This window comes from Equus caballus, chromosome 1, assembly GCF_041296265.1.
Source record: "Equus caballus isolate H_3958 breed thoroughbred chromosome 1, TB-T2T, whole genome shotgun sequence".
Lineage (NCBI taxonomy): Eukaryota > Metazoa > Chordata > Mammalia > Perissodactyla > Equidae > Equus > Equus caballus.
In genome coordinates, this window is record NC_091684.1 from 144,440,605 (window position 1) to 144,455,883 (window position 15,279).

Sequence of the window (15,279 nt, forward strand, 5' to 3'; positions counted from 1 at the left end):
GACTTAGACCACTGCAAGGCTTCACCCCAGGAGTGGGGGTGAACCAGAAATAAATCAGCTTTCTCAGAGATTGTAGCCTGAGTTTTCAGGTCTTGAACTTGGATTCAGATGCTTTTGGATTGCTAGTGCTTCTAGGCACTTAGCAAAAGCAAATGAAATCTTGAGAGAAACAATGTCATTTTCAGCCTCAAATTATTCCTACAAATAACTTTTAAAAGATAGCATCCAGAAAACATTTAAAATTAATTAGAGACAGGAGGAGACTAGATACTGTGAACAAGAACCATCAGAAACAATGACCAAAGAAATTGGCTCACAGAAATGGATCCTAGAATTATCAGTCACAAATGTTAGCCAACTCTGTTTAATTATACAGCATTCAAGGAAATTAAAGCCATGCTTGAAAGTTTCAGTGAGGAACTAGAAACTTTTCAAAGAGATAAAAGATAAGAAATATGCAGAATAGGGCAAGAGATAGAGAGGATATAGTGAGAATGTCTGACATATGTGTAATTGCACCTAGAAAGATGGTGTAAAAGAGATAATGGGACCAAACCATACTTGGAGACAAAGAAAAAACTAAAAGCCACCAGAGAAACAAAAGGCACATACCTATACAGAACTGAGAGTTAGATTTGCAAATAACTTCTCAGCAACAACAATGGAAGCCAGAAGACTTTGGAACAATATATTGTGCTGAGAGAAAATAACCTCTTACTAAAATTCTCTAACCAGTGAAAATATCCTTAAATACCAAAAAATTAAATAAAGATGTTTTCAGATAAAAACTGAGTTTGCTGCCAGCAGACCATCTCTCGTGGGTGTTCTTCAGGCACAAGGAAAATAATCCCAGAGAGAAAGAGGATGGTGAAAGATGCAAGAAGGAACCAGGAGTAACAAAAGTGAAAATAATGTGGATAGGCTTTAATTTGTAGGTGAGTGCAGGGAACTTGAGAGAGTTCTGAGATGACCGGGCCCTAAGAACTCTAGAAACTAACCAGCCAAAATCCCTTTCAAGGCAAAAGCCTTCACTCAGGAAAAATCACTGGTGGTAGAGTCCATATTGAGCAGAACAAGGACATGAAAGGTGAAGAAAAGACAAGTTTTCAGATACTTGTGAGAGAGGGGGAATAGAGGAAGCAGATCTCAGGATGTACTAAAGATTTTATATGCACACACATACATGCCTCCATCCATGCATACTTTGTGGTACCAATGAAGCGTGAGCTGAGAGCCATGAAGCTAAAAAGCTGCCCTGGCGTGCCCACACACAGGATTATCCTTCCACAGGAGCAGGAAAACCCATGTCAGTTAAACATGAGCAACAGAAGCAGATTGATGGAAGCTCTTACAAAGATATTAGAAGAAAAGGAGATAATTGCTATAACATTTCTATAGTCAAGTGAAGAAAGATGTGCCCATAAAACAGATGAAAACTAATGTGCTCATCCTTTGCCCTAGAAATCTCACGTCTAGAAATGTAGCTCAGAAGTATGTTAGGAAGAGAACAAAATGTATGTCCAAGGTATTCATTGCAGCTCTATTTGTAGTAGCAGAAGATTGGAAACAATCCACATGTCCCTAACAGGGTATTGATTAAATAAACTGTATATCCTCAATAGCATACTGTGCAGCTTTTAAAAGGAATGAGGGAATTCTAGATATGCAACTGCCCAGTAATATCCAAGATATATTGTTAAGCGAAAAAGGCAAGGAAGAGAACATTTTGTGTAATATGCTAATTTTTTATTTATGGAAGGGGAAGATACAAACATGCACATACGTACACGTATTTGTTCATATTTAAAAAGAAAATACCCCACACAATGAAGAATAAACCTGAAATTAATGAAACTGGTTAACTGCGGGGGAGGGATGGAATGAATTGGAGGAGGCAGCAATGTCAACTAGATTTCTCTGGATGTACTTTATAGTTTTGAACCATATAAATGTTTTACATGTGTATAAAACATTTAAAAAACATTATAAAAGCCAAATCAAAGCTGAAATGAAACAAATGAATCCTGTGTATATCGAGTTAGTGGTTTAGCCACTCAAAGAATTATTATTTGAATGATTAGAAACTTAGAAATTTGTACATCACTAAAGATTTATATCCTAAGTTCAAAAAGAACTGCCAGAAAATCTTAAACTGCATTAGTAACCATATTGTTAGTAATGATTTTGCTATTGTTATTTTGAATGCATTAGATAATAGGATAAAGCAAATAAGTAATTATATTAGGAACCAAGAATTTTAGCATGAGAGACACAAATGCAAATCAAAGAAGTAAAAACCCTATAATAATATTGGAATTGTATTAAAAAGATACCAGAACCAATGTGAAGGGTTTCCCATTGGCCGGAGATTCAGGGGATAGAGAATGTGTTAAATGACATCTTAGGGATGCAGAAGTTAAAATCCAGAATGTGGAGATTTTTACAGGATAACTAATCCGGTTTCTTCTACAATTATCTGGTGGATGTAGAAGTTGGCAGAGGTAAGGGGGAAAGTCTTTAGCAAATTAAACAAAATTGAAAGACATGTCAACCAAATGCAGTGTAGGAATCTTGGTTGGATCCTGATTCTAATAAACAATTGTAAAAAGACGTTTTTCAGACTGGGAAATTTTTACACTGATTAGGTATGGCATTAAGGAATTATTAATTTTTATTGATGTAACTAATGATATATTTTATAGAAGAATCCTTTTACAGCTATAAAGTATTTACCGATAAATGATATTTTTAATTTTGAATTTGTTCTTTTGGGGGTGAGAGCATTGTTTTTCAATTCCTTAGTTTTGGATTTTGCATTTATTAAATTTCTTCATTTTTTTATGATTATGTTTTCCTGTTTCTTGAAAAGGCTATGAATTATACTTCTTATTTTTAATGTCTAGTGTTTTAATTTTTGTTGCTTTGTAAGTATTCTATAATTATTTTAATTTCTTCTTTTATCTAACAATTTGGAGTGGTTTTTAATTTCTGAGTCCTTGGGTTTATTGTTGTTTATTTGCATTTTTCTTAATGATTTCTAATTTTATTTCCTTCTAAACAGAGAGTAAGACCTTAGCAGATTCTGCTTTGTGCTATATTGATGTTATCTTTGTATATTAATTTATAGTCCATCTTTGGAAATGCCCCTTGGATTCTTGGGAGGGAAAAGGTATATCTTTGTAGTCTATATGTATGTTTTCAGTCATTCATATATATTTATTTCAATCATTTAGTAGTATTCATACTTTCTATATCCCTGTTTATTTTTACTTAGAGACAGTGTATTGTTGAACAAGATCATTCCAGATCTTGGACTGCAATTATGTTTCTGTAAAATTTTCCTTTTGTTTTTCAATTTTGACCACTGTTTTGATGTTGTTATTTGGCATGTCACAATTCATTATCTGTTCATCATGGATTTCATCTTTTTTCAACATTGGATTCCCTTTTCTATCTGTTGCTTTTTGTGTTGAATTCTGCTTTGTTCTAACACTTAATGTTGCTATTCCTTCTCTCTCTGTTTCTCGATGTCAGGTCTCTCTCTCTCTCTCTTTTTTTTTGGTGAGGAAGATTGGCCCTGAACTAACATCTGTGCCCATCTTCCTCTGTTTTGTTTGTGGGACACCGCCACAGCATGGCTTGATGAGAGATGTGTAGGTCTGCATTGGGGATCTGAACCCATGAACCCCGGGTCACCAAAGCAGAGCACGATAACTTAACCACTATGCCACTGGGCCGGCCCCCCATGGTTTTGGTTTTAACCTTTTTGTGTAAGAATGCCTCATGTAAACAGCATATAGTTCAGTTTTATTTTTTCGCTAAATCTGGTAGTCTTATTTTAGTAAGAGCTACCATTACTGAGAAGCTGCTTAACTATATGCCAGGGACTATGCCAAGAAACTTTCTATATGTGATTTCTTATTTAATCCTTAGAACAAATCCAAGAAGATGACCTTATTATCACTGTTTTAGAGATGAGGAAATTGAGGTTTAGAGAGTTTAGATAACTTACACAGGTTGATCTTTCTTACTCACTACCTGATTGCTGTCAGAATATTTCTTTCTCAATCCTAACCTGTAAGACCTAGTGGGTCTGTACAGCCCACACCCAGATTTATCTCAGTGCTCTGCCAGATTGAAGAGGTCTGCTGCTGCTTGGGGAGAGGACAGTTTATTCCTGAATAAATTAAAGCTGTCTGGAGTTCTTCCGTTACCAAAACAGTACCTGAAGAACTACAACCTCAACGGCTTCGTGTCCCAGAATACAATAAAACCACTCCTGTCCATTTCTCCTCATTTTACTGAGAGTTGATTTCCCTAAGTAGATGTAGAAAATAAGTCACCGATTGATGTTAGGGCTACACCAGAGCCTGGCGACACTTCCCCGACTGCTTTAGAAAGCAGCTTCCTCTCAGTGCCAAAGGGGCTCTCCCCCTCGTCAGCTCAGTTCGGGTGTCTTGGCAAGAGTATGTGCAGTGGGTATGGAAAATCCACTGCCTTTCTGTCTGGCCCAATACTTCTTTATGGTCCTGTTTTTTGATGAGTGGAAATTCCTCTTGGGATGTGATAGTTCACAAATATTCTCCATTTCACATGCTGTTACAAGTTGGCAAATTTGTCTGTGTTTCTTCAGTGTTTCAGTGGGAAGGTAAGGTTAAATAAATTAGTTGCTAGTAGTTTATTATTATCTTAGGCAATAACCTTTCAGAGTCGTTACACTTTTCTTTCTACTTTTAAAGAACATGTATGTGAGGCGTAGTGACATTAAGAGATAGATGAGGGGTGGCTTGCAATTTTTTCTAATAGTTTACTAATATATTTTCTTAAGATGTCTTATGAAGTTAATGAGTGCCGAAAAATTGAGACCCTTGAAAATTTGGATCTGGATTTTGATGATGATGTTACAGAACTTGAAACTTTTGGAGTAACCACCACGAAACCATCGAAGTCACCAAGTCCAGCAAGCACTTCCACAGTAGCCAATAAGATAGATACTCCCACAGCCCCCAGCACAGCAGCCACCTCTGTGGCATCAAATGCACCAGACATTTCGGCTCATTCTAGAAGTTTATCTCAGATTCTGATGGAACAGTTGCAGAAGGAGAAACAGCTGGTGACTGGTATGGATAGCGGGCCTGAAGAGTACAAAAATAAAGACGATCAGGGATTTGTACCATGTGGAGAAAATGTATCAAATTCTGACAAGTCTTTGATGCAAGATAGTGACTTGAAAATGCCAGATGACTTACGGTTAGAAAGTTCCACGGACATCGAAACCTCTAATCAAAGTGATATGGCTGTTGATGTGATGTATGCCAGTGAAAGCCTGAGTGCTCTAGAGAACACAGACAATTCAAAGGAAAAGACCGTGACGTCAGAAGCAGCTAGAACTGAAGATGAAGTTCTTTGCGATAGTGATACAGATGAAGACTGTTTAATCATTGATACAGAGTGTCAAAGTAATAGTAGTGGAAAAACAGCCAATGTGGGTTCTAATTTAAGTTCTAAACCCGCTAGCCCAAATTCTTCCTCAGGACAGGCTTCTGTAGGAAACCAGACTAATACTACTTGTAGTCCTGAAGAGTCGTGTGTTTTAAAAAAACCTATCAAACGAGTATATAAAAAATTTGATCCAGTTGGAGAAATTTTAAAAATGCAGGATGAACTCTTAAAGCCAATTTCCAGAAAAATACCTGAATTGCCCTTAATGAATTTAGAAAATTCTAAACACCCTCCTGTTTCCGAGCCACCCTCTGCTCCTTCAGATGCCTCTGGTTGGCCAAAATCTGTATGGCCTTCTGCGTTTCAGAAGCCAAAAGGACGTAAGTAAATATTTACGAAGAACTTGATATTGACTGTTTTGTCGATTCCTTATCCTTAGGTTTTTCTCCTTCATTACCTCACTTTCTCATTATTATAATCTGTTTTATAATCTTAAATAGTCATTGATATGTCATTTTTCAATCTACCGATCAGTATTTCAGCTTCTAAAACCATCTCTCTAAATACGCACCCAAAGTTATATGGAGATTTATAACCTATGTAGCCTGTGTGTATCCAACATGTACAGTGGCTGCTAAGCTGTAGGTGATGTGCTTCACTGAACTGAGGAAGGGGAAGGGGATCAAACATAGTTAAACATTTCTTAATCTAAAGTTTTTTTCTTGGCGTTGGACTGCAATTTTATGCTTTTTCATTTTGTGAAACAGATATAAAGCTGCACCTCAGTTCTCTGTAGATTAGGAATAACATTATTTTTTCAAACTCTTTTCTTCTCACTTCATATGTTGTCTCACTAATTTATGCTTTGCCTAGGGTTAGTGAAGGTAGGAGTTAAAAGCAAGAGAACCTTAGAGCTTTGATTTCAGCTCTTGCTGCAGTTCCAGTAGAAATAAACAGAAATGGTAATAGTGTGATGGTCAACTTGGAGGAAGTAGAAAGTTAAAGTTGTAGAAGTTTAAAAATAGGTAATTGAATTGTTTTATCTTGGATTAGGATGCGTAAAGGGCCAATGTATTTTAAAATAAAAATGAGAAATGTAATTATTTTTAAAGGATTGCCATATGAACTTCAGGACTATGTTGAAGATACATCAGAATATATAGCTCCTCAGGAAGGAAATTTTGTTTACAAGTTATTTAGCCTGCAAGACCTGTTGTTACTTGTGCGATGCAGTGTCCAGAGGATAGAGACCAGACCACGTTCTAAAAAACGGAAGAAAATCAGAAGAGTAAGTTGTTACCTGGGGAGTTAGGATGTGGTAGAATAAGTAGATAATCAGCAAATATTTAATATGCCATAGTTATGAAATTTAATTTTAAATTGTTGATCACTCCTATAATAGTTTCTCCAGGTTGAGGGTTTTTTTAAATAAAATACCGACAACACTTTTAATAAGGGAAAGTGTTTGGTTAAATATAATAGTCATGAATGCTGATAACATTCTCCCATGGAATATACAAACTTTTTGAAAAATGGCACCATCATAGATTTGACCTGGCACATATGTTCCTGCTCTCTGTGTGAATTTGGATTTCCATTGTGACATGTTTGCCCCTTTCACGCTTACCTTGGGGATCATCTTGACTCATTTTAGAAGTCCAAGTTATGAAAGGTGGGCTTTCACACACATTTGAAGAGTCTCCCCAGAGTTGTTAAACAACCAGATGTCTCCCTTTCTTTTTTCCCTTTTTTCCCTGTTGTTTCTTTTGGGCTTTGATATACTTTTCTCAGTTAAAAAAGTTTTTGCTACAATTTGAGTACATTAATCCCCCCTTATCTACCATTTCGCTTTCTGGGGTTTCAGTTACCCACGGTCAACCATGATCTAAAAATATTAAATGGAAAGTTCCAGAAATAAACAATTCATAAGTTTTAAATTGTGCATTGTTCTAAGTGGTGGGATGAAATGTCACTCCACCCTGCCTGGGATGTGACTCATCCCTTTGTTTAGCATATCCCTTTATATACACTACTTGCTCATTAGTCACTTAGTAGCCACCTTGGTTATCAGATTGATTGTCAAAGTACTGCAGTGTGTATGTTCAAGTAACCTTTATTTTACTTACTAATGGCCCCAAAGCACAGGAGTAGTGATGCTGGCAATTGGGATATGCCAAAGAGAAGCTGTAAAGTGCTTCCTTTAAGTGAAAAGGTGAAAGTTCTCAACTTAATAAGAAAAGAAAAAAATCAAATGCTGAGATTGCTAAGATCTACGGTAACTTTTATTGCAGTATATTGTTATAATTGTTCTATTTTATTATTAGTTATTGTTAATCTCTTACTGTGCCTAATTTGTAAATTAAACTTTATCATAGGTAAGTATGTATGTACAGGAAAAAACCTAGTATACAGGGTATTTGGTACTATCCGCAGTTTCAGGCATCTGCTGGGGGTCTTGGAACATATCCCCCTGAATAAGGGGGGACTACTGTAATTGGTTCTTTCAATGGTTTGCCATATTCGATGTTTGAAGTTCTCTTTCAGATTAGTTTGATTAGTGTGTGTGACCACTGAATTCTGCTAAATAAAGAGCAGCTTCTATGTTATAATTGATTATATAGGAACTAATGAAGTCTCTGACTTTTTCTTCAGAGGATTTTTTCTGTTGTGTACATTTGTCATGGTACACTTTTTTTTCCTCTCAGTTTGGTGTCTCTGTCTCTTCCTGTCTAACCTACCACCCAATAAGAATCTTCAGTGACCACTTTAGAATATCAGTGTGCTTTGGGCCAGGGATCAGAAGACTCAAGAATGTTCCAGCATTGACCTTTGTGGATCAAGCCCCTGACTACTACTTATCATGTTAGAAGTAACTGAAAGAAAAAGAAAAAGAAGTGCTAACATTTCTAAACTGCTAATAACAGCAGCGTGAGGGTCTCTCATGACAAAACGCTTAAGTCTAACCCCTCAGGATCTAGGATATATGCTTGGTCCACCAGAATCCAATGGTCTTGATGGATCTTTTGCTTAATGATACTTTTATCCTTTGTTAAATAGAAGGAAGATTGTGAATAAGTTACTAAATTCTTAATTCTCGTAATTTGGTTTTCATCACTGCTTTAGACTTGAAATATTGGAAACCAAATGGCTTTGAATTAAATGTATGGGGGAGTGTTTTTTATAACAGAAAGTCAAGGAGTGACAAAATACTATAGCTTTGATATTGGTCTCCTCCTAAATAAATACTAATATTTTCTGTATTAAAAGATTTTACTTTATTTGCTGATTTTTTCCTTCCTCATCTATATTTAACTGGGATTGATTGAATGGCCATAGCATGAACATCTTGAATACATGTAGTGTCAGTGCTATGGATTGTATTTTCAAGGTTTTCTTTCTTTAATTCTTACTTGCTATCTCTCTCATTTATTTAGTGGCTAACTCATTTCTTTGACTTTCTACCCTGTGGGTCCATATGACTTTGTATTGATCTGCCAGTTTACAGCATTTAGAAATTATTGATGGCCAGTATCTTTTTTTTTTTTCCTCTTGAGGAAGATTAGCCCTGAGCTAGCTGCTGCCAGCCCTCCTCTTTTCGCTGAGGAAGACTGGCCCTTAGCTAACATCCATGCCCATCTTCCTCCACTTTATATGTGAGACACCTACCACAGCATGGCTTGCCAAGTGGTGCCATGTCCACACCCGGGATCCGAACCAGCAAACCCTGCACCGTTGAAGCGGAATGTGCAAACTTAACTGCTGCGGCACCAGGCCGGCCCTGATGGCCAGTATCTCTTAAGGAAGAATAGCATAGGGATATTTTGGATACTGATTTAATTCTTGAGACAGTCTGTTAAGGCCATTGTCATTCACTTGACTAAAGCAAAATTTGTAAATGTCAAGACATTGCCTTATAAGAGAGAATTCAGTCTTCATCAAGATATATCAAAACAGTTGAGCACCAAAGAATATCTAAATTGGAGCCTTATATTTCTGATTGTGTCAAACCCAGAGTAAAATTTTCAATGAATGCTTATCATAGTGCACCTATCATTATATGTAATAGTTTAGTACTGGTTGTTTAAATGCCTTAGTAGAATATATTCCCCTTGGCATCATGTCCTTTTCATTTATTGTTTCTCCCAAATGTTTTGTACCATAGAAGCTCAATAAATAGGTATTGAATAAGTGAGAAAAATTGAGAGGTGAGGAAAGGAGGGTGTTGTTAAGAAAGGGAAATTAAGGGAAGTTGAGGCACTAGTTTGAGAAATTTTAAAGTGGTACTGTTTAATTAAATGAGAATGCATCCTCATTAATATTTCCTACTTAGAAACCAACTATTTAGATAAAGCTTTAAAATACTTAGAAGTCTCTTCAACCTCTGACGTCCAAGAAACTCATCTCTCCTTTATTTTTCTTTGGTTCTTCAATTATGTGTTATCATAGTTGAGATTTTAGTTTCCAATATCATTTTTCCTTCTCATCAAAACTCTGCTTAATAAGAGCTGCGTGTCAGAGGAGAACCTAAAACAGCAGCCAGTCTCACATGATAGAATGGAGGCAAGCAGGCTAATGTGGACCACAAGATGCAGCTGGAGCTTACTGAGTTCCACACATAATTATGAAATCCAGACCAAGTAACTTTAAGTGATTTGATATTATCTGTTATTGTCTGTCTCGATTAACTAAATTTCCTAAGAGCTGTATTCTAAAGTGATTCAAAAATTTAGATCCAGTTATTTTACAGTTTCTATTGGCATTCTAGGGCAGAAAAATGAACCTGAAGGTGTTTGACTATTAGGAAAGAATAGACTGTACCTAATGGGGTCAGTGACAGGATACTAGCTAGGAAATACCTATTTAGGAATGTATGTAAAAGTTAAAAGATTTCTATGAAAAATTGGAGGACAGAGAATCAAGAAAAGCTTTCACTTGGGGAGAACAGGAGCTACCAATCAAGGGTGAAAGGAAGTAGTAAATTTAATATTTGTAGTTTGAAAACTTTGTACTTAAAATTTCACTTTAATTTTGGCATACTAAGATAAAATATTCAGATTTTTCTTTCCCTTGACTTCCTGGAGATGGCAGTAGAATACATAGAGAAATTAAAACCAGATTGAGAACTTAGTTTTATAGATATAGCAGTATTATCAAAGAAAATCCCCCAAAGTATTTTGTTTTCAGAAATAGTAGTATTTTTTAATTTAAAAAATCTAGAAATAACTTTATTCATGATCCAAAAAGAGAATCTTCTTTATCATTTAGTCTTTTCCTAAGTCTGCTATAAACTTGCTGTGTGTCCTCAAGCAAGTTTCTTAACCCTTTGGGCCTTCCTTTATCTCTAGCTTCTATTTGCAACTATAAACAGCTGTAAATGCAGGCTACCAGTTGCTAAAGAATTATTGTACAATAAAATGCTTTTAGCGAATAAAATTATCCTAATCATAATTTAATTTTTCTTTTTTTAATTGAGAAGACACTGTAGGGACCTTGCTACTCCAAGTTTGGCCCCTGGAACAACAGCTTGTTAAAAATGCAAAACCTTGATCTTCACCTCAGATTCTGCATTTTAACGAGGTCACCAGGTTATTCATTCATATGCACATTGAAATTTAAGAGAGACTGCTTTAGAGTTTTAAAACATTCACAGGGAATCATATGAACCAAACTTACTGTTAACAGAAATTTCACTGGATTTGAATTGGTCCTACCACCACCATGTGCCAAATACACTAAATTTGCCACTTTATGAAAATCACGAGTTCTGAAACATTTATGAAATATTTTCAAGTATATAAATGGTGACAGCTTAGCATAATTTCAAAAGTACTAACTAGCCATATCACTTTGAGTAAGTTCCTTATACCATATCTTTCTCCTGCAGCCGGAAATGAAGAGATTACTGTTAAGAGTAGAATTTTCTTTGACAGAAATGAGATGACACGAGCACTGTGAACATGACTAACATATTATTTCACAGTGTATATTTCCTTACATATCCTGCTTTAGACAAGTAGTAGGTACAGTCATTTTACTTAATCTATTTAATGTCCTGACCAATAAACCCTAAATGGATAATTTGCCGGATACTTAGTGTCTGGAATAAAGCCTTTGTATTAATGAAGATAACATTCCTGGGTGTTAATTTAGGTATTAATGCTCATACATTTATAGAATGAAAACAAACTGCTCAGAGTATTTGAGCCTGAGACAATGTGACTAATGCTTTAAAGGGGCAAAAAATTCTTACCTTTTTTATCCTCTTGAGAATTATTAGTATATATTATAGTCATTGCTTCCCAGCATCTAGCTTTGAACCTTTGGACAATTGTGTATCGTAGGCTCTGTTCAAGGATTCTGCTGTCAGTCACATTTCCTGATAGAAATAAAATGTATGCATGTGTGGGGAGATATGTTGGTTCTGGTTGGAGGTGGGGGGCTGTTGGTTCGAGATCTGTTGTCCACCCACCTCTTGCCCGCATCTACCAGAGATTCTGTCTATCTTTCTGTCTGAATCCTGCTGTATTTGAAAGGATGAAATGAGATTACCCGAAAGCATTTTGAAGGTAGTAAAACTGTATAGTCCAACGTATTTGCTGTTAATAGTAAATTAGTGGAGCTTTATAAAAGTATAACCTTGCATTGCAGCAATTTCCAGTTTATGTGCTACCAAAAGTGGAGTATCAAGCTTGTTATGGAGTTGAAGCTCTGACTGAAAGTGAACTTTGTCGCTTATGGACTGAAAGTTTATTGCATTCCAACTGCTCATTTTATGTTGGTAAGTTACAAGAGGCTGTGTTCTCCTTTTTAATTCCCTTGTAAATACATACATACTAATTCAGTTATAAATACTTCCACTATGTCCTTTGTGTTTTCTTTTTTCTGATTGTGGTAACATTCCTTCCTATTAAAACACCATTCCTACTCCAGAATTAAATGGCGGGGTAGGAATAGTGGTATCAAATGTTTTAATTTCCCTCTTATTCTTATCTGTTTAGTTGTACATGAATATCAACACAATCATTTTATTTTTAAAATACTTATTTAACAGTATAGTTTACTAAACATATAGATGTTTCCTAACAAGCTTGTTTTAAGTACTGTTTAATTGGTTTAAACATATTTTGAAATTTTAAAAAAATTATAATGACATTGTTTTTAAAATGTCACATATTACCTTGATGAAATGGGTTTTTTTTACTTTGTTTTGGTTTTGGGGTAGGAGTGTAGTTAGGCAGGGATTTAGTTAGTGTTGTCTGGGTTCACGTATGGTTAACATACTTCACATGAAGGATCACTTGCTAATCCTTATTGATTTTTGCTCCCTTCCACTGGAATACCTAATCCCAGACTTCTCAGTCCATCCCAGCCGGGTCAAGCTAGCCCTCCATGAAGTCATTTCCTTCCTTTGATCTCTCAATGCATTGTCTTTTTTACTACTCTTGTAACTTCTTGCTTTCTTCTTTCTTGTTCTTTTTGACACCATCCTGTCTTCCCGTTAGACAATAAGTACTTTAAGGTCAGAATCTGATGAAACTTTGTATTCTCATAGCGCTTAGCATAATTCCTGGTATGTTATAAGTGTTATAAGTGTTATCCTTGCTTAAACAAAAAAAGGTGACTCACTTGCAAAGTTTTTCCATATTTTGGTTAATTAATATTTTGTCTTATTCTATAAGAATATTAATAAGATAATTGATTCACTCTCTCTGCTTAACCCAAAAAGGAAGTGGCTAAATGCACTACCCGGTGTTGCGCTAACCCACTTCTCCCCCTTCATACACACTGATAGGAATTTGTTGTAGTAGTTTTTGGCCAATAACCACAATTTCAGTATTCCTCCAAAAGACCTCTTACCCTGAAATGCACAAAGAGTCTTCTTGTAACCTACGTGAAAACAATTGCTAGCCACATCCATTTTAGGAAAGGACCAAACAAAAGCTTATCATTGAAATCCTTTTTAAAGTACTGATAGAGAATAGAGATTCATGACTAAAACATTTAAAGTTTTTTTTTAAATATGCAGTTTAACAGATAAAACTGCTGTCATCTATATGGCTTACTTCATCTGAAGTATTCTTTTTTTTTTTTGGTGAGGAAGATTCTCCCTGAGCTTACATCTGTTGCCAGTCTTCCTCTTTTTGCTTGAGGGCAATTTGCCCTGTGCTAACGTCTGTGCCAGTCTTCGTCTATTTTGTATGTGGGTTGCCACCACAGCCTGATTGCTGACAAGTGGTGTAGGTCTGCACCCAGGAACTGAACCCGGGCCACCAAAATAGAGCATACTCAACTTAACCACTAGGCCCTGGGGCCCACCCCCTAAAGTATTTTTAAAAGTCTTGAGTAATCATTACCCTGTGTGCTGTTTATCCTGTTTAAATGCTACCCACTTATAAACCATTCATTTTAAAGTAATAGGATGGTATATTTGGTTTCTTTGACAACTGGTGAGAAACTTATGTTGTATTGTTGTACGGTTCTGTGTGTTTGGGGTTTTTTGGGCGAGAGCGTTGGTTTTTTTGTATGAGGGTGACTTTTGGGTTTTTTTTTCTTTCCTGCATTATTCTTTTTACTTTTATTTTTATTTTTTGGTGAGGAAGATTGACCCTAAGCTAACATCCATTGCTGATCTTCCTCTTTTTTTTTTTTTTTTTTGCTTGAGGAAGATTGTCCCTGAGCTAGCATCTGTGACAGTATTCTCTATTTTATATGTGGGTTGCTGCCACAGCATGGCTTGATGAGTGGTGTATGTTGGCACCTGGAATCTGAACCCACGAACCTTGGGCCGCCAAAGCAGAGTGTGCGAACTTAACCACTACACCACCGGGCTGGCCCCAGGGTGACTATGTTTTGAAATGCTGTTTTTAAAAGCATCTGTAGGTTTTGAGTGTTTTTAAATGTTGTTACATTACTCTTTTAATTTAAGAAAAATGTTGTAACAGGAAGGGAATGTAGGAGAAAAGGCTCCTAAGTAAGTTTTTATTACAGCTATTTTCTGGAAACAGGTTACAAACAGAAAGCAAGTCAATTTGTCATTGTATTATCTGGAATGACTGACTATAACTAAAATAAGTTCTATATCAGATACGACTATAAAGTAGTAAGTGTATGACTCAGTCTCTTTATTTTATAATTATACCTAATATAATGTAGACTTCGTGGTTTTGGTTTTAAAAGAGAGTGCATGTCTACAAATGGTCAAGAGTTAAAGGAGATGCTTGTAAAATACTTAGGACACCTCACTTCAGAAGCATGTATTATTGCCCTTTGGCGTCTAATTAACAGGCAATTGGAAATTATTTTTCCCTATATGATACTTTGCTAGATATGTTATTAGTGTACACTTAAAAGCATTAATGTGTTTCTTTTCAAATAATCTGTTCTTTGATCCTCTCTCTAATACATCATCTTCCTCCCTGCAGTACTCCCCACCTCCCAGCCTCCCAAGGTCCAGCTTGTAGGATATTATTGGGTATTTGGGTTTTTTTTCTCCTTTTGGTTCATTATATACCTGCCACTCACAAGCCATTATGTATTATCTGATACACTTGAAGTGCTCCAAAATCATCCTTAGAAGCTATTATATATATGTGTGTGTGTATAAAATAATAGAGCAATATTTCTAACTCTCATTTCTCAAGTACGTATTGGGGGTCACGAACTATACATGTGTCCATTATTGTTATTTCTCACTGTTCTATAAAATAGATGATGTTTATCTTTGTTTTACAGAGGAGGAAACGGAGACCTAGAGAGTTTATCGCTCAAGAGTACACAATTTGTGGGAAATCTAGAATGTGTATTCATATGTTTTCTGATTCCACAGCCTGTGTTTTT

The 15,279-nt window shown here is 35.9% G+C and overlaps 1 protein-coding gene across 10 annotated transcripts in view; it reads left to right on the forward strand.

Annotated features, from left to right (window-relative positions):
- The window catches only part of ICE2 (interactor of little elongation complex ELL subunit 2), a 65,364-nt gene that overhangs the window by 26,005 nt on the left and 24,080 nt on the right, over nucleotides 1-15,279 (forward strand). For 4 of the 10 annotated variants that reach the window (XM_023627758.2, XM_023627668.2, XM_070235560.1 and 1 more), the window contains exons 10-13: nucleotides 3,128-3,169; nucleotides 4,829-5,822; nucleotides 6,555-6,730; nucleotides 12,091-12,220. In XM_023627758.2, the coding sequence (XP_023483526.2) occupies nucleotides 3,128-3,169; nucleotides 4,829-5,822; nucleotides 6,555-6,730; nucleotides 12,091-12,220 (1,342 nt within the window). The remainder of the gene's footprint in view (nucleotides 1-3,127; nucleotides 3,170-4,828; nucleotides 5,823-6,554; nucleotides 6,731-12,090; nucleotides 12,221-15,279) is intronic. The other 6 variants (XM_001499811.7, XM_070235609.1, XM_070235564.1 and 3 more) reach the window with 2 other exon arrangements.